The sequence below is a fragment of the Ranitomeya imitator genome, chromosome 6, assembly GCF_032444005.1.
Source record: "Ranitomeya imitator isolate aRanImi1 chromosome 6, aRanImi1.pri, whole genome shotgun sequence".
Taxonomy (NCBI): domain Eukaryota; kingdom Metazoa; phylum Chordata; class Amphibia; order Anura; family Dendrobatidae; genus Ranitomeya; species Ranitomeya imitator.
This window is the reverse complement of record NC_091287.1, coordinates 430,940,330-430,965,475: the sequence shown is the minus strand read 5'-3', so window position 1 is coordinate 430,965,475 and position 25,146 is coordinate 430,940,330. Positions and strand designations below refer to the sequence as shown.

Below are 25,146 nucleotides of genomic sequence, written 5' to 3'. Positions count from 1 at the left end.
GTACTAATGCTTCTCAATAGAGGGAAAAGAGAAGTTCTGAGACCATTTTTTTTTCTTTGCACTGTGTTCTGTCTTTCTTTTCCCCTTTACATCAGGGTGGTTCAGAACACAGGTGTGGACATGGACATTCAGGGTCTGTTCTCTTTGATGGATAATCTCGCTATAAATGTACAGAATATTCAAGATTTAGTGGTTCAGAATCCTATGATAGAACCTAAAATTCCTATTCCTGAGTTATTTTCTGGAGATAGAGCTAAGTTTTTGAATTTTAAAAAAAATTGTAAACTATTTCTGGCTTTGAAACCCCGCTCCTCTGGTGACCAGTTCAACAAGTTAAGATCATTATTTCTTTATTACGTGGCGACCCTCAAGACTGGGCATTTTCCCTTGCGCCAGGAGATCCTGCATTATGTAATATTGATGCGTTTTTTCTGGCGCTCGGATTGCTGTACGATGAACCTAATTCAGTGGATCAGGCAGAGAAAAATTTGCTGGCTCTGTGTCAGGGTCAGGATGAGATAGAGATTTATTGTCAGAAGTTTAGAAAGTGGTCCGTGCTCACTCAATGGAATGAATGTGCGCTGGCAGCTATTTTCAGAAAGGGTCTCTCTGAAGCCCTTAAGGATAACATGGTGGGATTTCCTATGCCTGCTGGTCTGAATGAGTCTATGTCTTTGGCCATTCAGATTGGTCGACGCTTGCGTGAGCGTAAATCTGTGCACCATTTGGCGGTATTATCTGAGCATAAACCTGAGCCAATGCAGTGCAATAGGACTTTGACAAGAGCTGAAAGGCAGGAACACAGACGTCAGAATGGGCTGTGTTTCTACTGTGGTGATTCCACTCATGCTATCTCCGATTGTCCTAAGCGCACTAAGCGGTTCGCTAGGTCTGCCACCATTGGTACGGTACAGTCGAAATTTCTTTTGTCCGTTACTTTGATCTGCTCTTTGTCTTCCTATTCTGTCATGGCATTTGTGGATTCAGGCGCTGCCCTGAATTTGATGGACTTGGAGTTTGCTAGGCGCTGTGGGTTTGTCTTGGAGCCCTTGCAGTGTCCTATTCCATTGAGAGGAATTGATTCTACGCCTTTGGCCAAGAATAAGCCTCAGTATTGGACCCAGCTGACCATGTGCATGGCTCCTGCGCACCAGGAGGATATTCGCTTTCTGGTGTTGCATAATCTGCATGATGTGGTCGTGTTGGGGTTGCCATGGCTACAAGTCCATAACCCAGTATTAGATTGGAAATCAATGTCTGTGTCCAGCTGGGGTTGTCAGGGGGTACATGGTGATATTCCATTTCTGTCTATCTCATCATCCACCCCTTCTGAGGTCCCAGAGTTCTTGTCTGATTACCGGGATGTATTCGATGAGCCCAAGTCCAATGCCCTACCTCCGCATAGGGATTGTGATTGTGCTATCGATTTGATTCCTGGTAGTAAGTTTCCTAAGGGTCGACTGTTTAATTTATCTGTACCTGAGCACGCCGCTATGCGGAGTTACGTGAAGGAGTCTTTGGAGAAGGGTCATATTCGCCCGTCATCGTCACCATTGGGAGCGGGGTTCTTTTTTGTGGCCAAGAAGGATGGTTCGCTGAGACCTTGTATTGATTACCGCCTTCTAAATAAAATTACGGTCAAATTTCAGTACCCCTTGCCGTTGTTATCTGATTTGTTTGCTCGGATTAAGGGGGCTAGTTGGTTCACCAAGATAGATCTTCGTGGTGCATATAATCTTGTGCATATTAAACGGGGCGATGAATGGAAAACAGCATTTAATATGCCCGAAGGCCATTTTGAGTACCTGGTTATGCCATTCGGGCTTTCTAATGCTCCATCAGTGTTTCAGTCCTTTATGCATGACATCTTCCGAGAGTACCTGGATAAATTCCTGATTGTATACTTGGATGATATTTTGGTCTTCTCGGATGATTGGGAGTCTCATGTGAAGCAGGTCAGAATGGTGTTCCAGGTCCTGCGTGCTAATTCTTTGTTTGTGAAGGGGTCAAAGTGTCTCTTTGGTGTTCAGAAGGTTTCATTTTTGGGGTTCATTTTTTCTCCTTCTACTATCGAGATGGACCCTGTTAAAGTTCAGGCCATTTATGATTGGACTCAGCCAACATCTCTGAAGAGTCTGCAGAAGTTCCTGGGCTTTGCTAATTTTTATCGTCGCTTCATCAATAATTTTTCTAGTATTGCTAAACCGTTGACTGATTTAACCAAGAAGGGTGCTGATGTGGTCAATTGGTCTTCTGCTGCTCTGGAAGCTTTTCAGGAGTTGAACCGTCGTTTTTCTTCTGCCCCTGTGTTGTGCCAACCAGATGTTTCGCTTCCGTTCCAGGTCGAGGTTGATGCTTCTAAAATTGGAGCAGGGGCTGTTTTGTCGCAGAGAAGTTCTGATTGCTCGGTGATGAAACCATGCGCCTTCTTTTCCAGGAAATTTTCGCCTGCTGAGCGAAATTATGATGTTGGCAATCGAGAGTTGCTAGCCATGAAGTGGGCATTCGAGGAGAGGCGTCATTGGCTTGAAGGAGCTAAGCATCGCGTGGTGGTCTTGACTGATCACAAGAACTTGACTTATCTCGAGTCTGCCAAACGGTTGAATCCTAGACAGGCTCGTTGGTCGCTGTATTTCTCCCATTTTGACTTTGTGGTTTCGTACCTTTCGGGCTCTAAAAATGTGAAGGCGGATGCCCTGTCTAAGAGTTTTGTGCCCGATTCTCCGGGTTTGCCTGAGCCGGCGGGTATTCTCAAAGAGGGGGTAATTTTGTCTGCCATCTCCCCTGATTTGCGGCGGGTGCTGCAAAAATTTCAGGCTAATAGACCTGACAGTTGCCCAGCGGAGAAACTGTTTGTCCCTGATAGGTGGACGAATAAAGTTATCTCTGAAGTTCATTGTTCGGTGTTGGCTGGTCATCCTGGAATCTTTGGTACCAGAGATTTGGTGGCTAGATCCTTTTGGTGGCCGTCTCTGTCGCGGGATGTGCGTTCTTTTGTGCAGTCCTGTGGGATTTGTGCTCGGGCTAAACCCTGCTGTTCTCGTGCCAGTGGGTTACTTTTGCCCTTGCCGGTCCCTAAGAGGCCTTGGACACATATCTCTATGGATTTTATTTCGGATCTCCCCGTCTCTCAAAGAATGTCGGTCATTTGGGTGGTTTGTGATCGCTTCTCTAAGATGGTCCATTTGGTGCCCTTGTCTAAATTGCCTTCCTCCTCTGATTTGGTGCCATTGTTTTTCCAGCATGTGGTTCGTTTACATGGCATTCCAGAGAACATCGTTTCTGACAGAGGTTCCCAGTTTGTTTCGAGGTTTTGGCGAGCCTTTTGTGTTAGGATGGGCATTGATTTGTCTTTTTCCTCGGCTTTCCATCCTCAGACAAATGGACAGACTGAACGAACCAATCAGACCTTGGAAACATATCTGAGATGTTTTGTTTCTGCTGATCAGGATGATTGGGTGTCCTTTTTGCCTTTGGCTGAGTTCGCCCTTAATAATCGGGCCAGCTCGGCTACTTTGGTTTCGCCGTTTTTCTGCAATTCTGGGTTCCACCCTCATTTCTCTTCAGGGCAGGTTGAGTCTTCGGACTGTCCTGGTGTGGATACTGTGGTGGATATGTTGCAGCAGATTTGGACTCATGTATTGGACAATTTGACTTTGTCCCAGGAGAAGGCTCAACGTTTCGCTAACCGCAGGCGCTGTGTGGGTCCCCGACTTCGTGTTGGGGATTTGGTTTGGTTGTCATCTCGTTATATTCCTATGAAGGTTTCCTCTCCTAAGTTTAAGCCTCGTTTCATTGGTCCATATAGGATTTCTGAGGTTCTTAATCCTGTGTCTTTTTGTTTGACTCTTACAGCTTCTTTTTCCATCCATAACGTTTTCCATAGGTCATTGTTGCGGAGATACGTGGCACCTGTGGTTCCATCTATTGATCCTCCTGCTCCGGTTTTGGTTGAAGGGGAGTTGGAGTATATAGTGGAGAAGATTTTGGATTCTCGTGTTTCGAGACGGAAACTCCAGTATCTGGTTAAGTGGAAAGGTTATGGTATGATAATTCCTGGGTCTTTGCCTCTGATGTCCATGCTGCCGATCTGGTTTGTGCCTTTCATGTGGCTCATCCTGGACGGCCTGGGGGCTCTGGTGAGGGTTCGGTGACCCCTCCTCAAGGGGGGGGTACTGTTGTGAATTCTGTGGCCAAGCTCCCTCCTGTGGTCGTGAGTGGTACTTCGGCTGGTTCTGTCTATGAGCTTCTTTTGGTGGATGAGAGTGGTACTGCGGCTTCTGAGTTTCCTTCCTCAGGTGATGAGGTTAAGTCGTTAGGTGCTGCTCTATTTAACTCCACCTAGTGCTTTGATCCTGGCCTCCAGTCAATGTTCTAGTATTGGTCTTGCTTCCTCCTTCATCGTTCCTGTGGCCTGTCTATCCTGCATAAGCTAAGTTTTGCTTGTGTCATTTTTGTTTGCTATTTTTTCTGTCCAGCTTGCTATATTGGTTTTTCTTGCTTGCTGGAAGCTCTGGGACGCAGAGGGAGCACCTCCGTACCGTTAGTCGGTGCGGAGGGTCTTTTTGCCCCCTCTGCGTGGTAGTTTGTAGGGTTTTGCGTTGACCGCAAAGCTATCTTTCCTATCTTCGGTCTGTTCAGTAAGTTGAGCCTCACTTTGCTAAATCTATTTCATCTCTGCGTTTGTATTTTCATCTCAACTCACAGTCATTATATGTGGGGGGCTGCCTTTTCCTTTGGGGTATTTCTCTGAGGCAAGGTAGGCTTATTTTTCTTTCTTAGGGCTAGCTAGTTTCTCAGGCTGTGCTTGAGGCGCATAGGACTGGTCAGGAGCGCTCCACGGCTACCTTTAGTGTGGTTGGATAGGATTAGGGATTGCGGTCAGCAGAGTTCCCACATCTCAGAGCTCGTCCTATGTTTTTGGTAATTGTCAGGTCACTTTGTGTGCTCTGAACTTCAAGGTCCATTGTGGTTCTGAATTACCTGTTCATAACACCCTGGTTACCCGGGGACCTCGGCATCGTTGGTCGCTGGAGAGCTGTCTGTGTGACAGCTCTCCAGCGACCACACAGCGACGCTGCAGCGATCGGCATCGTTGTCTTTATCGCTGCAGCATTGCTTAATGTGACAGTACCTTAAGTTATCTTTGTCTTAAGGTGGCCAAATACTTTACATGCTATTGACTAAACAATTGTGTGATTGATTGATAGCTATTCCAAACTGTTTCAAGATATGCATCATTTCTCAATAGAGAGGCGAATAAGATACTGACAATCACTTCTAATGGCCGCTTATCTGCATGACAACATGCTCGAACGTTTATTCCAACAAGCCAACAACATCTATAGTTAGTGGAATGTTGTGGCATCCCTATACTCATTAGATATAATTGGTTAAATTGGATCTGTTTTCATTCAATGTATATGACTATCTTTAGATGGGAAGAAGAACCCCAAAATACATTTAGGTTAGTGTTTAATACCCAAGAGTCCATTCGGTGGAATTGTAATGTTGGAATCTGTTAATAAAATAAGGCTACATTTACGAGGGGGCGATCCAAAAGTAATCTTAGGAACCCACTAGTCCAGGAAAAGAAAATTACTTAAATAGACCACGATTCCCGGGAGCTACATTCATTTGAATATGAACTACCGAGGAGTGAACATCAAAATGGAAAAAAACGAGCTCAGAGCTGTCATCAAATACCTCTGCTTGAAAAAAATGACTACCAAAGACATACACAGCGACTTGGTGGAAACATTGGGGGACTCTTCTCCTCCATAATCCACAGTTGCATGCTAGGCCAAGGAATTTAAGCTGAGAAGAACATCGACGGAAAATGAACATCGTGAAGGACACCCATCCACGTCCCTCAATGAAGAAAACGTGAAAAAAGTTGAAGAAGTTGTATTGGCAGATCAAAGAGTGACTAACAGGCATGTAGCTGAGGTCACAGGGATCTCATATGGCAGTATTCAAAGAATCCTTGCAAAAGAATTGCATATGAGAAAGGTCTCCACGCGTTGGGTGCCAAAAATGTTAACCGACGAACAAAAGAAGAAACGAGTTGACATTTCAATAGCAAATCTCGAAAAGTTCCAAGCAGACAAGGAAAATTTTTTGTCACGTTTTTTGACCATGGACGAGACCTGGATCCACCACTTTGATCCCGAAACTAAACAACAATCGATGACATGGAAACGAGCCGACGAACCGAGGCCGAAGAAATTCAAAGTGTCAAGCTCAGCAGGGAAAGTTATGGCGTCCGTTTTTTGGGACGCTGAAGGAATTATTATGGTGGACTATTTGGAGAAGGGAGCCACTATTACGGGCTCCTACTACGCAGAACAAATAAGAAGATTGCGGGAGGCTATCAAGGAGAAAAGGCATGGCAAACTGCGGGCTGGAGTGTTGTTTCACCAAGATAACGCGCCGGCTCACAAAGCTGCTGTTGCCATGGCTACCATTCAAGAAGCGGGCTTTGAACTGGTGGAACACCCCCCCTATTCACCAGATGTAGCCCCCAGTGACTTCTTTCTCTTTCCTCGGTTAAAGGAACACCTCCGGGGCAAGAAATTTGATGACAATAGCGACGTGATAACCGCTGTTGGGGATTTTTTTGAGGGTCAAGATCAAGAATTTTTTTCGAAGGGAATTCTAAGTTTAGAAAAGAGATGGACTAAATGTATAGACTTGTTAGGAGACTATGTAGAAAAATCAATTTATTTTTTGACTATATTCATTGTGTTTAGTATTGATTATCATTACTTTTGGATCGCCCCTCGTATATCAGATGTAAAATAGTTTTTTTAAATGAAAAATATGACAAGTATTGGACTGAAATCTCAGCACTAGTAGAAGTGAGCATGAGGAAGCATATCCATTTCCTTTTCTATTATAAAATTTATTAAGGGTTTATACAAACAACACGTTCTGAATTGAATTTTCAATATCGTCATTCTTAATGGTACTAGACATGTTCTATAAGCTTTTACTTATATAGTTAATAATTACCTCTTCACAGTACCATCCTGGGGAATCTCCGGAATTTGTGTGCCCTATTCGTATTTTATACACTTCTCCAATGTCTCCTATGCTAATCTAAGGGAAAGAAAATGAAGTGAATTTCAGAAGAGCCTTTTAAACAAGCCCTGTCGGCTCTCCTGACATGTCAGTTTTAGTAAGTACTTGAAGTCTTCATGAAATAATTTTTGGATTTCTTTATTTAACATCTCTGAGACAATCAGACATTGTGAAATCAGTGCTGACAGTATCAGAATGTGTGAGGATACAACCCATTGACCAGGATAATGGTAACTCCCTGTTGTCAATTTATTTTTGCATTTCCAAGACAAGCAGCACAAAAGGCAGATTTACTAATCTAAATCTACCAGAATCTGGGGATGATTTACATGTGTCTTATGTTTTGCTACATTTACTATGTGCTTTTGGATAATTATTGGTTATGTGGTATTACCTACAATAAAAGATGAAGCTTAAAGCACCACTCCAATGTTTTTTTATGTCAGCGCAGGACTGGTGTCCCTAATGTAATTTCCTGACCCTAGTATTACACTTACCTGCTACTGTCTTCAGCTGTTCCTGGTGCCACTCCGGTCCCAACCCACCATCTTGTGGCTAGACATGACATAATCTTTCAAGATTCAATTTAGATTGGCAAACGTCCTGACGTTTTCCAAACATGTTTGCCAGATGGTTTGATGAACATACCCTCATTGATTTCAATGAGAGGCAAAACCAAATGCATAGACACCTTCAGGGGGCTAAAAATCTGCCAAAACAGCTAAAATTAGGGGCAGACGCCAGGAAAGCTGGCATCAATTGATCCATCAATTGCGCTATAAATAAATAATTTAAAAAATTAGTGACCTGGGTTTCCCCTGTATTTTTGATAACCAGCCAGGCAAAACTGACACCCTCAACTGTGAGCGTTAGCTAGGCTAGTTATCAAGAATAGAGGGGTCCCCGCACTTTTTAAAAATCTTTAAATAAATCATTTTAAAAATGGTGTGGGATCCCTCCCATTTTTGACAACCAGCCAAGCTAAAGCTGACAGCTAAGGGCTGGTATTCTCATGCTGGAAAGGGGCCATGGATCACTCCTACTCTGGAACTCTCTACCACAACATATCAGACTCTCACCTACCATCGAAACCTGAAGACCTACCTCTTCGGACAAGCCTATAACCTGCAGTAATCGCCGATCGACCAAACCGCTGCATGACCAGCTCTACCCTCGCCTACTGTATTCTCACCCATCCCTTGTAGATTGTGAGCCTTCGCGGGCAGGGTCCTCTCTCCACCTGTACCAGTTATGACTTGTATTGTTTAAGATTATTGTACTTGTTTTTATTATGTGTACCCCTCCTCACATGTAAAGCGCCATGGAATACATGGTGCTATAACAATAAATAATAATAATAATAATAATAATAATGGATATTTCCCCCAGCCTAAAAATAACAGCCTGCAGCCACCCCAGAAAAGGTACACTGAGTGGGAGGGCATGGAGGACATGGCAGGTTCATAGATGTGTTTACAGAACTGTGCCATGGTACAGATGAATAGAATGGTATATTTGGAAATATGTAGAATTATTTACTATTTCTCCATTTTTTTCAATATTGTTTAGTTCGGGAGAGATGAAAAACAAATCTTTGAATCTACAGTATATAGGATAGGATTTACCATTCACTGATATACTTGAATAATCGGATTTGGATTGGTGCTCACGTACAAAGTGTCTATCTCTATATTGTATTATGTGACTCTCCTCTTTCATGTGGTTATTATGGTTTCATATCATTGTATTATTTACCTCCTAACTGTGTAGGAATTACTCTGTATAGTATTCCCCATGTACTCATGCACATCTCAGTAGAGCGCAATAGGGCACTTCAGGGATAGCTGCCGCATAGCCACATCGCTTCTCCCCATACAGGGGTACAGCACAAAATATTATAGGGCCCATTAGGGTAGATATATATCTATACAATAGCCTTTTTTATGTCTTCCAGATTGTGCGTCTTCTGTCTGTTAGGATTTTTGACATTTTTAAGGCAATTTAAATAAAATTTGGATTATAGGTTTCTCTATGATTTTCCACTGACTCAGACCTTGTAGCTGATTTATTTTTCTATATATTCATTTTCGGACTTGACAGGTTCTCTTTAAAGAGGTAGGTTATCCTGGACTTTTATATTGTTGGTCATCATTATAAAAGTCCAGGACAACCCTTGTAGCTTTTTTTTCCCGTTGATGGAATGGATCTCTGTGAGGGCTTGTGCTTTGTATGCTGTAGTTTTTATTGCTACAATGTTGGGGTACTTGCAATATTTTGATGCCTTTTTTATGGAATTTTTTTTGCACATGCAGTACTTGAGAAACATCCATTCTAGTGTTCTGTTTGATATTTTCATTGTTCAACAGCAGCAATCAGAGATTGCTCAAAATACGGATGTTAGGTGCATGTGCCAGTTGCGTATTGCATCCTCAGCTGGCTCTGACAAAACTATGAGCATGCCTTTATGTATACATACATCAAATGTATCTTCATGGCCACTCTGGAATAGATGTTCTTCATTACTATACAGAAACACAGGAGCCGATGGCCTGAGATGTCCATAGAATATGATGTATACTTGAGATGTGGTTCCAGCAGATGGCATTGCACTAGTGAACATAGATACTTTCCATTTTCCAGCTACATGAATAAAAGGTAAAATCAAGATATAAGTGAATAGGTTGTTACTTATAGACGGTTATCTACTATTAGTGGGATTAGCCTTTATTATTTGGATGAATATATATATATTAACTGCTAGTATAATGTTATGTGTTAATAAAAGAGAATCTGTTAGTATGATCAACATTCCCCCACCCTCCAAACCACATGAAAATGCTAATTACTTGGGAATGCAGCAACATATAATAGATATAAAGGTAACATAAATTTACATGTCAAAACATGGAAATCAATCAACAGCTTTATATCTTCTATCTGTTGTTGCATTCCCAAATAATTAGCATTGCCATTCATATGCAAATTGGATATTAAGTTCATCAACCTCTTTAGCTCTGTTTAGCTCAGGATAAAGAGACTGGTGCTGAGTGGGGAACCAATCTGGGGAGGAATTGACTAATTAAGTGCTCTGTCATGCCAAGAGCACTTAATGCCTCAATTGCATACGAATGAAAGTGCTAATGACTTAGAAATAAAGAAAGATAAAGGGATAAAAGTGTTGATAGATTTACAAAATAAAGGTATAATTGTCGACAGATTTACATTTTAAAGACCTGCATGCCCATCTTTGCAGTTTGGGAGAGTTGATCTTTCTTACAGACTTGCTTTTATATCTATTTTATTAGGTAATTTTTAAGTAACTTTTGGCTTGCTGTATAAAATTTGCTGATTTGTGATACTAATTTGTAGTTCAGAAGAAATGTTTTTGGATGGAGACTATTCTCTTGAATGTTCTTTTCACTTTGATGAATCAGGGCCTAAGTCTGGCACTGATACATCAGTGTTTACAGCAAAAAACTAGGGTAAAACACATTCAAAAGTCAAATATTTGCATAGCATGAAGTTGCCCAAGTATTTTGCGACTTTTGGGACCGGAACTGAGCGTGGTATTGTTCACCTGACAAATTTAGCCAAAGTGGTGGCATATGTTACACCAGAAATGCTATTTCAGTTACTCCTGACTGAGTAACATATATGCTTTTGATAAGATATGCCAAACTCATTAAGAGGCATACTCCTAATTTGGTGCATCTTATTCCTGCACACCACTCATTAAGACTGGTATGACTGGTATGTAAAATGTCAGTCTTAAGGAATTGGGGTCTTAGTCTCGAAATTACTGCAGAAAAAGCAATAGTGTGCAAAAAACACACCATATATATACCCCCTGGCTCAAGACAGAATCAGCTGTGGAGGATATCCACTAATAAAACATAACTTTTAATATTAAATGCTAAAAACTGCACATCCAACAGGACACAAACGAAAAAAACATACAAAGTGCTCAGGTGAACCAGTGCTCAATAAAAAAGAATGGTTGGATCTCACCCAAGCTGCCGGACACTGTATACTTCCGTACGACACAGTAGAGATCCAATTAGATGAGGAGGGGCAGGGCTGAAGTAGTATGTCTACCCTGTAACCCCTCTGTAACTCCTGTCCTGACAAGGACAGGCCCCAAATGGACCTTGCTCTAAGGGACCAGCCCACCCAATATGTGTAAAGGCAGAGTCCCAAAACCTCTTGAAACGTAGAATCTTCCTCCCTACGCGTTTCAACTCCGGTCATGGAGAATCATCAGGGGAGTCATATGGAAAAAAGTGCCAACGGGCACAGAGATGTAAGTCCGTCTAAATTGTGGGGCCTGCAGTGGCTAGGTAACCCACGCTGGAGATGACCGTCTGTGTAACAAGGGTAACAGGAGAAAATGGACCCCAAAATTTGTTGTGCAATTTCTCCTGAGTATGCCGATACCCCAGAGGTGGGTGGAAAATAACTGTTTGAGCACATAGCAGGGCTCAGAAAGGAAGAAGCACCATTTGAATTTTTAAATGCAAAATTGGCTGGAATCAAGAGCGGATGCCAAGTCACATTTGGAGAGCCCCTGATGTGCATATACAGTGGAAATTCCTCTCAAGGGACCCTAATTTGGAAAGTAGATAACTCAAGGACTCAAGGAATATATCTAGATGTGTTATGAACATCTTAAACCCTCAGGTGCTCCACAGAAGTTTATATGTAGAGCCACGAAAATAAATAATCATATTTTTCCCACAAAAATGTTTTTTCAGCATAATTTTTTTTTTATTTTCACAAGGATTACAGGAAAATGAACCATACAATTTGTTGTGCAATGTCTCCTGAATACAGGAATATATGCTACTTTTGAGACACAGTGCAAAGCTCAGAAGGGAAGATGGGCCATATTGGAGTTCAGATTTTGCTCGTCTGGTTTGTAGGTGCCATGTCACATTGGCAGAGCTCCTGAGGTGCCAGAATAGCAGACACCCTCCATAACATACACCTCTCAATGAATTCATCTAGTGGTACAATTAGTATGTTGAGACCACATGTGATTTACATAAATTTATACCATTGGGTGGTGAAGAAAAAATAACTACATTTTTACCTCTAAAATGTTGTTTTAAAATGTTGTTTTAGACCCAAATTTCAAATTTTTATAGGGGCTAATAGGAAAAAAATGGACCTCTCAGTTTGTTTTGCAATATCTCCTGATTGAGCCAATACCCCACATGTAACCATGAGCTAGTTTTGAAGCACAATGCAAAGCTGAGAAGGGAAGGAGCACCATAGTATAGTGCAGATTTTACTGTTATGGTTTTTGGGTGCCATGACCCCTGGGAGAGCCCTTAGGGTGCCAGGAGAGCAGAACCCCCAATATGTGAGCCCATTTTACAAACTATATCTCTTTCTTAATCCATCTAGAGGTGCAGTGATCATATTGACACCATGGGTGTGTCATAGAATTTTATACCACTGGGCAATGAAGGAAAAATAAATCCATTTTTAGCACAAAGATTTTGTTTTAGCCCCAGATTTTACAGATTTTTATATGGGGAAATGGGTAAAAATTGCATCAAAACTTGTCACGCAATTTCTGCTGAACGTGGCAATACCCCATATGTGGCTGTAGAGTACTGCTTAGCCACACGGAGAGACGCGGGAGGGACGGAACACTATTTGCCTCCTGGAGCACAGATTTTCCTAGAATAGTTTTCAGACTCCATATACAGAGCCACTAAGTGTGAGTAGAGCAGAACCCCCCTCAATTAACCTCGTTTTGCAAATTATACACCTGCCAAACACGTGGACGCTAAATGTGGTTTAAGCACACTATGGCACTAAGAAGGGTGAGGAGCATTTGAATTTGAGAGCACAGAATTTGCTGATTTTCTTTGGGAGTGCAAGGAGCTATTTCAGTTTTCCACAGCCTTTGTACTACAAGTTATATTGAAGACCCTATATTTCCATTACAAGATGATAGACCTGAGTGGGGACTTGCTTTTTTGTGGACTGAGTTGACGCTTTAATTGGGAACATTTTTTCTTAACATATTGGATGACATATGTAAAGCGCCATGGACTAAATGGCGCTATTATAATATATAATAATTTATCCTGTGCTCTACGCTGAGTACTTACATCAGTATTTCCATCTAAATCTTCAAATTACATAATTTAGATGAAATCCTGAGGGATCCATTCACTATAATGAAGCAGCAGAGTTCCTCTGGACTCCTTCTGACCTCTGTTCCGCAGTGTCCATCTTTACAGAAGTGCAGAAAACTGTGGTGGACCGTGGTTTTATGCACTCCTAAAAAGACAGATATCGCCGAATCATAGGTTAAACGGCATCCACAGTGTCTCCATCTGCCTCATTAGAGGAAATCTTGCATCTGCGGTTCCGTCTGCAACACTAAAACCCCGGTGTAAGCGCTCAGCGTAGAGGGCAGAATAAATGTGAACTGAACCTTATTGCGACCTTTGGGAGACAGAATGAACAAATCAATAGTAGGTGAAGAATTGGTTCTGCTTATTTTTTACACCATTCCTCATGTGGTCTAAGTGATTAGACGACTTTATTCTTCAGGTCGGTGCAAATAAGTGATTAAGTGATGTCACACACTAAAAGATCCATTTTTTCAAACACTATTTTTTGCAAAACCATATTTTGAGAGCTATAATTCTCCTCCATTTCTGCCAACAGAGTCTTGTGAGGTCTTTTTTGCGGGATGAGCGGGCATCTCTATTGGTACCATTTTAAGACACATGACATTTTTTGATCACTTTCTATTCCGATTTTTGGGAGGCAGAATGAACAATAACCAGCAATTCAGGAATTTTTAGGGTTTTTTATGCCATTCCTCATGTGGTACAATGGATAAGGCAGCTTTATTCCTCGAGTAAGTATGATTACAGCGATACCACATTTACTGTATTTTTTAATGTTTTGGTGGTTTTATACAATAAAAACTATTTTATAGAAAAAAATTATTTTTGTATTTATTCTGAGAGCTATAACTTTTATATTTTTCCACTGATGGAGCTGTTTCACAGCTTGTTTTTTATTTACATTTGTCTTTTTTATTGTGTTTTGTTCCACTTTTTTTTTTTACAGTGGTAGGATAAAAAACCATAGTTTGCCATGTTTTTTTTGTTACAGTGTTCACTGAAGGGTTATCTAGTGTAACAGTTTTAAAGATCAGGTCATTCTTGACGCGGCGATATGAAGTATGTGTACTTTTTTCTTTACATAAAAATGTGTATTTATTGTATAATTTTTATTATTTTGTAATTTTCATATTTTCACAATTTTCTTAACTTTTTTCTTAGTCCCTCTATAGGATTTTCACTTTTTTTTTTACTTTGATTGCTGGTATAAAACATTGCAACGCATGAGCATCTTAAGCCAGTCAATGATCGGGCCAATCTTAATGCTGACAAATGTTTCTGAATGCTTCTTAACCCATTACTTGCCAAATTAGAATTTTTCATTTTATGGATTTTTCAGAAAAGAGCATCCCAATATTCAATTAAAAATGACAATGACATGATTTCCTATTTTTGAAAACATTCATTTTACAAACACAACACATAAAAATGGACCTAATTATAAAAATTATAAAAACTTAGTTGCTAGAAGCAAAAGATTAGGCGTCCCAAAAAAAAGACGTTGGTAGATAATGGGTTAATGCTGTGATCGCTCTTTATCACAGCATTTAAGGGATCAAACAGCCAGAAGCAGTGCTGGCACCTTCCCTGGCTTTCAGAGCAGGAGCTTGGTCATTAGCAGTGCCGAGCTCCTGCTGTGATCGAGTGGGAGGTGCTGATATTTCAGCTCCTCCTTAGCTATCATGCTATGAACGGTAAGTCAGATTTTCTGACCAATCACAGCCCTCTGAGTTCAGGGACAGATGGCATTGGTTCTGTTCTTGTGCCGTTCAGCTGTCAGTGACAGCTATCGGCATGGAACGGTCACTGTGTATTTACACACATTGACAGTTTTAAAACATGACGGACATAGTAAGTCATGATGCGGGAACTGACACCGCTCATACATGCTACATCTGTCATTCCTCATTAAGGGGTTAATGCCCGACTAATTCAACTTCCACTGTTTTCATGCTTGCAATTGTGTATTTTCGTGGACTCATATAACCTTAGTTCACAACTGTGCTTCAAAACTGAGTTCAGCTATTAGAATAGTCATTATTTTATCACTCATAGAAAACTTTTTTCCCTAAATAATTTGATCAAATTGCCCTTTCTACCCAAAATGTTCCATAGTTTCATTGGTGACCTAATACCTTGTATTGGTTATGCTTGCAAGGTGAAAGTAAAGCTGAACTCTGGGATCCTGAAAAATGTAGTAAAAATTGCAGCAAAAAAGTAGCAAAAAAATTCCTGTGTTTAGGTTGCAGATTTCTTAATGCCAAGAGATCAGGTTTTGGCTTCAAAAGGAAAACACAGCAAAAAAAGCAATGTGTGAACATAGCCTAATGAATATAAGACATGTTATCCAAATACAGAGTATTGAGGACAGACAGGAAAATGACAATCAAAAGGACTGTAACTCAATCATTCTTTTCTGGCTGTAGTAACTAGTACAATAAAGGAACCTTCCAGAAATCAGTTTATATGTGATCTTATCAACTTTATGGTTATGCAGATGACTAAGGGTTCATTCACACCAGCATTTAATTGTTTAAATAATGAATCATGATTTTGTAACTCGCAATCAGCAAAAGGTGTCAGGCAAGTTTTTATACAGGATGAGCATCGGTAAGAAAATGGTTGAATAGTGATTGTTTCTCTTACCATTTTGCTGGTCTAATCGTAGAATGAGCGAACAATCTCTATTTAAATTACACAATCTTCAAAAGGTGAAAGAGAATTGTGTTGCTTTACATCAACAATGTTATGCACTATGTTTTTGGACATTCAGCCACCAAATCTATTGACATTACACAATTGTCATAAATGATGGATCATTACAATCAGAAACTGACCAATTATCAGCCAGAGTAAAAGCCCCTTAAAAGCTTATAAAAGTTACATAAAGACTGCTTGCTTATTAAAGGTTTACTGGGAAGAGTTTTAGAAGAAAAAACGAAGAAGTTTGAAACCAAACTGAAAGATTTTCTTTACTTACCTCTTTCCGATCCACCATTGATCGACCATCAGTGGCCACAAAAGGGTCCTATTTAGTGAGGAGTCAGGCTGGACATCATTGCCTGTTGATTGTGGTACTTTTGTTTAAGCTAGTTACTTGTGTTTGATCCTGACTCTGACCCCCTTGATCTTAGCTTTGTCACCTGCAACTGGACATCTTGGCTTTGTCTCCTGACCATCTTCTCATTGCATGTTTATTTCATTGTCTGGTTTGTCGCATCCTTACTGCTCTCCTGGTGATGACTTTAGCTTAATTCATGACTTTTTTTATCCACCATCAAAAGTTGAGTACTTCAATGCTTAAACAAATTATTTCTAATTCTCAGAGCCCCATAATGATTCTTGGCCGAAACACACTTCTGTGTTAATGTAAGTTATAAGACTATACCTCAATGTGCATCTGATTTTTTGTGCATTGTATCTTCTCGAAGTCTTAAGTAGAGGTAAATTTTTATCAACTGCAAGGACCCCTGTCCAATTTTACTACTTGGCTACAAGTTGTAATTCCATTTTATTACACAAGTCTCAGTGACCTTTATAACGTTATGTTAAGTAATAAAAATGTTCTATTTATTTGAACACAATGAATGTAGTCAGTGCTGAATTTATGCTGGACTTTAAAAGACTATGTAACAGATTGTGAGACGGCAGACAAAGGAAAAGTTACAGCAAAAGAAGAAAAAATGAAACAGCAATATTGTATCTCTACTAGGGTTGAGCGACCTTGACCTTTTTAGAGTCGAGCCATGTTTCGCGAAACCCGACTATCTTAGAAGTCGAGTCGAGTGGAATCGGCCGATTATCGCGAAAAGTCGGGTATCGCCCGAAACACGAAACCCAATGCAAGTCAATGGGGGAGCATAGTCGGCAGTGAGTGGAGGCCAGGAAAACACCTACACTGCCCATTTTAATGGCAAAAACATCCATTCTTGTTAAAGAAGCTTGTCAATCGTAATTTACCTTATAATAATTGGAAGGCATTTGAAATTGGGGGTCATTTGGCTAAAGTTGTGGGGGGTAGGGCTGGTTCAAGTAATTAGTGGGCCCAGTAAATCTGGACCACGTCACGGCAGTGGAGCAGGGAGAGGTAAGTATTTAAACTTTGCAAGTGCTGTGATCCTGAGCAAGCAGGGGGGGCCAACTCGTTGGCATTGGCACTGGCACAGGGCCCCTCAAAGTACAGCGGTGTGTTTGCACGGCGGGGGCGCCTCCCACCGGCAGCAACACTTTTGTGTACTATGAGAGGCCCTGTGCCAGTGACGTCGCCAACTAGTATTCCTCCCCCCACCTGATGAAGGAACCTGCACTTTCATCTGCACCTTCCTCTTTGTCCCCGTGTAAGGTGGTATGGTATGCGGGAAGAGGAACCTGACTTTCAGCAGGGTCACAATCTTGCTGTGTAGCGTGCACGGGGAATTTTGCGTTATGGGTCAATGTACCAGCAGACTCATCTATCACTGGCTGGGCAATGGGCAGGATGAGGAGGAAACACAGATATAGGCCCAAAGAATAAAGTTGGCTAAATGCAGTTCAAAATTGGTAACACAGACTAACCAGGGGGCATTGCAGTGGAGGACAACTGGAATGAGAGGCTGACACAGAGAGTAGGCCCAAATCAGTAAGTAGTCGACATGCAGTTCAAAATTGGCAACCGTAGTAAACAGGCGGCCCAGCTTTGTTCAGTTGAGGAGAACAGCAAGGAGTGGCAGACACCGATAGTAGGCCCCAACCCAACTAGTAGGCCAAATGCAGTCTAACATTAACAACTACTTAACAAGAGCCTGAAAATGGAATTTCAGGACAGGAAACCAGGAGAACAGCAAGGAGTGGCAGACACCGATAGTAGGCCCCAAACCAACTAGTACGCCAAATGTAGTTGTTCCATTTAACTACAATTTAATGAGAGCCTGAAGATAGAAGTTCAGGAAAGGCAACCTGGAGAACACCTTGGAGTGGAACACACCATCTCTCTACACCCCATACCCAATTTGTAGGCCTAATGCAGTGTAGTTTTCTACAACTACTAAACGAGAGCATGAAGATCGAAGCAATGGAGAGGAAACCTGGGGAACACCTTGGAGTGGAACACACCATCTCTCTACACCCCATACCCAATTTGTAGGCCTAATGCAGCGTAGTTTCCAACAACTACTAAACGAGAGCATGAAGATTGAAGCTCAGGAAAGGCAACCTGGAGAACACCTTGGAGTGGAACACACCATCTCTCTACACCCCATACCCAATTTGTAGGCCTAATGCAGCGTAGTTTCCAACAACTACTAAACGAGAGCATGAAGATTGAAGCTCAGGAAAGGCAACCTGGAGAACACCTTGGAGTGGAACACACCATCTCTCTACACCCCATACCCAATTTGTAGGCCTAATGCAGCGTAGTTTCCAACAACTACTAAACGAGAGCATGAAGATTGAAGCTCAGGAAAGGCAACCTGGAGAACACATTGGAGTGGAACACACCATCTCTCTACACCCCATACCCAATTTGTAGGCCTAATGCAGCGTAGTTTCCAACAACTACTAAACGAGAGCATGAAGATTGAAGCAATGGAGAGGAAACCTGGGGAACACCTTGGGGAGGCAGACACCGTTAGTAGGCCCTACCAAAGTTGTACACCCAATGCAGTTTTAAAATTCCTAGAGGCTGAAAACAAGACTATTGACGCTCAGCTTTTTTCAAAGGAACACAGCTGAATTGAGTGGCGCAGACAGACACAGGTAGTAGGACTCAAACCAAAAATGTGGCTCACTGCAGCAGAAAAAAGTTACAGGGGTACACAAGCTGCAGTGCTCTGGGCAGTGGAGGACAATTTCAATAGTGAACCGCAGACAGACTTTGTACGCCTACTATTAAAAAAAGGATGCTCTATGCAATTATAAATAGGTTCTAGGGGTACACGGGCAGCAGTGGTGTGGTCAGTGGAGGCCTAGTGGAAGGAGTGACCGCAGACAGGCATCGAAGGCCTAAAATAATAACACATGGCTGTAGGCAATTTTAAATTGGTTCCAGGGGTACACGGGCAGCAGTGGCCTGGTCAGTGTAGTAGTAGTAGAAAGAACGGACCGCAGACAGGCATCGAAGGCCTAAAATAAAAAAATTGGGCTTGCTGTAGGCAATTTTAAATTGGTTCCAGGGGTACACGGGCAGCAGTGGTGTGGTCAGTGGAGGCATATTGTAAGGAGTGACCGCAGACAGGCATCGAAGGCCTAAAATAATAACACATGGCTGTAGGCAATTTTAAATTGGTTCCAGGGGTACACGGGCAGCAGTGGTGTGGTCAGTGGAGGCATATTGTAAGGATTGACCGCAGACAGGCATCGAAGGCCTAAAATAATAACACATGGCTGTAGGCAATTTTAAATTGGTTCCAGGGGTACACGGGCAGCAGTGGCCTGGTCAGTGTAGTAGTAGTAGAAAGAACGGACCGCAGACAGGCATCGAAGGCCTAAAATAAAAAAATTGGGCTGGCTGTAGGCAATTTTAAATTGGTTCCAGGGGTACACGGGCAGCAGTGGTGTGGTCAGTGGAGGCCTAGTGGAAGGAGTGACCGCAGACAGGCATTGAAGGCCTAAAATAATAACACATGGCTGTAGGCAATTTTAAATTGGTTCCAGGGGTACACGGGCAGCAGTGGCCTGGTCAGTGTAGTAGTAGTAGAAAGAACGGACCGCAGACAGGCATCGAAGGCCTAAAATAAAAAAATTGGGCTGGCTGTAGGCAATTTTAAATTGGTTCCAGGGGTACACGGGCAGCAGTGGTGTGGTCAGTGGAGGCATAGTGGAAGGAGTGACCGCAGACAGGCTTCGAAGGCCTAACATAACAAAAATGTCAATACAATGGTATTGTCAGTGGCAGGCATTGAAGGATGTCAGCGCATAGACTAAACATTGGTGGAGCTGTGAGATAATTTTGCAAGTGGTAGAGCACTGTTTGAGCTGGGGGGGGGGACTGTCTTGTGGCCGGCGGTACAGGCCCAGGGCCCCTCATATTACAACGGTGTGTCTGACGTTGGGTGCGCACCACCACCGCCAGAGACACTTTATTGTACTAGGAGGGACCCAGTGGCAGTGCCGTCGACCAAAAGCGGGCACACCCACCTCTTCAGACAAACAGCACTCTCACGGGTGCTGTCGCCAAGTGTCGATACCACGGCCCCGTGTGGGGAGTTTGGCCATTTAGTGAGGTGTAAACATGTCGTATGCTGGACAATCAGGTGCAGAAAATTACGAGATTGGAAAAGGCATTCAGAATAGTCCACAGGCAAGACCTTTTCATAGGAAAGCTAGGTGTCAGCCGGGCAAGGTGGGGCAAAAGATTTCGAAATCCAGTTGTGGTTCATTTTAATGAAGGTTAGATCATCTACATTTTGGGTAGCCAGACGAGTCCTTTTTTCTGTTAGTATTGAACCTGCAGCACTGAATACTCTTTCTGATAGGACACTAGCTGCCGGGCAAGCAAGCTCCTGCAATGCATATTCTGCCAATTCTGGCCAGGTGTCCAATTTTGATGCCCAGTAATCAAATGGGAATGACGGTTGAGGGAGAACATCGATAAGGGATGAAAAATAGTTTGTAACCATACTGGACAAATGTTGTCTCCTGTCACTTTGAATTGATGCTGCAGTACCTGTCCTGTCTGCGGTCATAGCAAAATCACTCCACAACCTGGTCAGAAAACCCCTCTGGCCAATGCCACTTCTGATTTCTGCCCCTCTAACTCCTCTGGTCTGCTGGCCCCTGCAGCTCGTGTGAGAACGATCACGGGCGCTGTGTGCAGGGAATGCCAGAAGCAAACGGTCAACAAGAGTTGATTGTTTGGTTGCTAATATTAGTTCCAAGTTCTCATGTGGCATTATATTTTGCAATTTGCCTTTATAGCGAGTAATCGTCATCGTTCATCATTTTAGTTATGCGTGTGTCCCTTTTGAGGATACGTAAGGCATAATCCGCCATGTGGGCCAAAGTTCCAGTTCTCAAATCTGCGGTTGTGCTTGGTTGAGGGGCAGTTTCAGGCAAATCCACGTCACTTGTGTCCCTCCAAAAACCAGAACCCGGCCTTGCCGCGCCAACAATTTCCAGTGGCCCCGGAAAAGCTTCCTCATTAAAAATATAATCATCCCCATCATCCTCCTCGTTCTCCTCCTCCTCTTCGCCCGCTAACTCATCCTGTACACTGCCCTGGCCAGACAATGGCTGACTGTCATCAAGGCTTTCCTCTTCCTCAGCTGCAGACGCCTGATCCTTTATGTGCGTCAAACTTTGCATCAGCAGACGCATTAGGGGGATGCTCATGCTTATTATGGCGTTGTCTGCACTAACCAGCCGTGTGCATTCCTCAAAACACTGAAGGACTTGACACATGTCTTGAATCTTCGACCACTGCACACCTGACAACTCCATGTCTGCCATCCTACTGCCTGCCCGTGTATGTGTATCCTCCCACAAAAACATAACAGCCCGCCTCTGTTCGCACAGTCTCTGAAGCATGTGCAGTGTTGAGTTCCACCTTGTTGCAACGTCTATGATTAGGCGATGCTGGGGAAGGTTCAAAGAACGCTGATAGGTCTGCATATGGCTGGAGTGTACGGGCGAACGGCGGATATGTGAGCAAAGTCCACGCACTTTGAGGAGCAGGTCGGATAACCCCGGATAACTTTTCAGGAAGCACTGCACCACCAGTTTTAAGGTGTGAGCCAGGCAAGGAATGTGTTTCAGTTGGGAAAGGGAGATGGCAGCCATGAAATTCCTTCCGTTATCACTCACTACCTTGCCTGCCTCAAGATCTACAGTGCCCAGCCACGACTGCGTTTCTTTCTGCAAGAACTCGGACAGAACTTCCGCGGTGTGTCTGTTGTCGCCCAAACACTTCATAGCCAATACAGCCTGCTGACGTTTGCCAGTAGCTGCCCCATAATGGGAGACCTGGTGTGCAACAGTGGCAGCTGCGGATGGAGTGGTTGTGCGACTGCGGTCTGTGGACGAGCTCTCGCTTCTGCAGGAGGACGAAGAGGAGGAGGAGGGGGTGCGAACGGCTACAGCCAACTGTTTCCTAGACCATGGGCTAGGCAGAACTGTCCCAAACTTGCTGTCCCCTGTGGACCCTGCATCCACAACATTCACCCAGTGTGCCGTGATGGACACGTAATGTCCCTGGCCATGCCTACTGGTCCATGCATCTGTTGTCAGGTCACAGATTGCCTGAGTGCATGGATGATGCGCTCTTTAACATGCTGGTGGAGGGCTGGGATGGCTTTTCTGGAAAAAAGTGTCGACTGGGTAGCTCGTAGCGTGGTACAGCGTAGTCCATCAGGGCTTTGAAAGCTTCGCTTTCAACTAACCAGTAGGGCATCATCTCTAACGAGATTAGTCTAGCTATGTGGGCGTTAAAACCATGTGTATGCGGATGCGAGGCTAAGTACTTCCTTTTTCTAACCATAGTCTCATGTAGGGTGAGCTGGACTGGAGAGCTGGAGATCGTGGAACTAGCGGGGGTGCCGGTGGACATGGCAGACTGAGAGACGGTGGGAGATGGTATTGTTGCCACCGGTGCCCTAGATGCAGTGTTTCCTACTACGAAACTGGTGATTCCCTGACCCTGACTGCTTTGGCCTGGCAAAGAAACCTGCACAGATACTGCAGGTGGTGCGGAAAATGGTGGCCCTACACTGCCGGAAAGGATGTTGCGTTGCTGACTAGCTTCATTGGCCGAGGGTGCTACAACCTTAAGGGACGTTTGGTAGTTAGTCCAGGCTTGCAAATGCATGGTGGCTAAATGTCTATGCATGCAACTTGTATTGAGACTTTTCAGATTCTGTCCTCTGCTTAAGGTAGTTAAACATTTTTGACAGATGACTTTGCGCTGATCAATTGGATGTTGTTTAAAAAAATGCCAGACTGCACTCTTTCTAGCATCGGATACCTTTTCAGGCATTGCAGACTGAGCTTTAACCGGATGGCCACGCTGTCCTCCAACAGCTTTTGGCTTTGCCACGCGTTTTGGGCAAGATACAGGCCCGGCAGATGGAACCTGTTGCGATGTTGATGCCTGCTGCGGCCCCTCCTCCACTTCAGAACTGCTGCCGCCTGCACCCTGTTCCCCCAATGGCTGCCAATCGGGGTCAAGAACTGGGTCATCTATTACCTCTTCTTGTAGCTCGTGTGCAACTTCGTCTGTGTCACCGTGTCGGTCGGTGGTATAGCGTTCGTGATGGGGCAACATAGTCTCATCAGGGTCTGATTCTTGATCATTACCCTGCGAGGGCAATGTTGTGGTCTGAGTCAAAGGACCAGCATAGTAGTCTGGCTGTGGCTGTGCATCAGTGCACTCCATGTCAGATTCAACTTGTAATGGGCATGGACTGTTAACTGCTTCACTTTCTAAGCCAGGGACGGTATGTGTAAAGAGCTCCATGGAGTAACCCGTTGTGTCGCCTGCTGCATTCTTCTCTGTTGTTGTTTTTGCTGAAGAGGACAAGGAAGCGACTTGTCCCTGACCGTGAACATCCACTAACGACGCGCTGCTTTGACATTTACCAGTTTCACGAGAGGAGTCAAAAGAGCTAGAGGCTGAGTCAGCAAGATAAGCCAAAACTTGCTCTTGCTGCTCCGGCTTTAAAAGCGGTTTTCCTACTCCCAGAAAAGGGAGCGTTCGAGGCCTTGTGTAGCCAGACGACGAACCTGGCTCCACAGCTCCAGACTTAGGTGCAATATTTTTTTTCCCACGACCAGCTGATGCTCCACCACTACCACTACCCTCATTACCAGCTGACAATGAACGCCCCCGGCCACGACCTCTTCCACCAGACTTCCTCATTGTTTTAAAAACGTAACCAAACTAACGGTATTTGTTGCTGTCACACAACTTACACGGTGAGCTATAACTTCAGTATGATTTAGCTACCCCTTTACAGGTGAGTGAGACCACAACGAAAATCAGGCACAATGTTACACACTCTGTTGTTGGTGGCAACAAATGAGAGAGATGCCACACACGCAGGACTGCCACTGAAGCACAAATGTAAATATTAATCTCCCACTGATTTGATTTTTTTTTTTTTTCAGGGAGACTTTAGGAAAAAAAAATAATAGAATAAAATGATTTTTTCAGGAAGAATTTAGAAACCAAATAAAATGATTTTTTCAGGGAGAATTTAGAAAACAAATAAAACAAAAAAAGGCTTTCTATGGCCCACTGAGTGAGAGATGACGCACACAGGAGTCAGGAGTGGCACACAAGCCCAGAGGCCAATATTTATCTCCCACTGATTGATGTAGTGATTTTTTCAGGTAGATTTTGGAACCCAAATCAAGCTAAAAAAATAATAGGCTTTCTATGGCCCACAATTGGAGAGAGAGAGAGAGAGATGGCACACCCAGGAGTCAAGACTGGCACACAAGCAGAAAGGGCAATATTAATCTCCCACTGATTTGATTTTTTTTTTTTCAGGGAGACTTTAGGAAAAAAAAATAATAGAATAAAATGATTTTTTCAGGAAGAATTTAGAAACCAAATAAAATAAAATGATTTTTTCAGGGAGAATTTAGAAAACAAATAAAACAAAAAAAGGCTTTCTATGGCCCACTGAGTGAGAGATGACGCACACAGGAGTCAGGAGTGGCACACAAGCCCAGAGGCCAATATTTATCTCCCACTGATTGATGTAGTGATTTTTTCAGGTAGATTTTGGAACCCAAATCAAGCTAAAAAAATAATAGGCTTTCTATGGCCCACAATTGGAGAGAGAGAGAGAGATGGCACACCCAGGAGTCAAGACTGGCACACAAGCAGAAAGGGCAATATTAATCTCCCACTGATTTGATTTTTAGTTTTTTTTCAGGGAGTCTTTAGGAAAAAAAAATAATAGAATAAAATGATTTTTTCAGGAAGAATTTAGAA

At 43.0% G+C, this 25,146-nt stretch overlaps 1 protein-coding gene across 1 annotated transcript in view; it reads right to left on the bottom strand.

Annotated features, from left to right (window-relative positions):
* The window catches only part of RP1 (RP1 axonemal microtubule associated), a 367,563-nt gene that overhangs the window by 261,547 nt on the left and 80,870 nt on the right, over positions 1-25,146 (bottom strand). Inside the window, exons 4-5 of the mRNA XM_069732327.1 lie at positions 9,560-9,723; positions 7,015-7,101 (exon numbers count right to left, since the gene is read on the bottom strand). Of these exons, the coding sequence (XP_069588428.1) occupies positions 7,015-7,101; positions 9,560-9,723 (251 nt within the window). The remainder of the gene's footprint in view (positions 1-7,014; positions 7,102-9,559; positions 9,724-25,146) is intronic.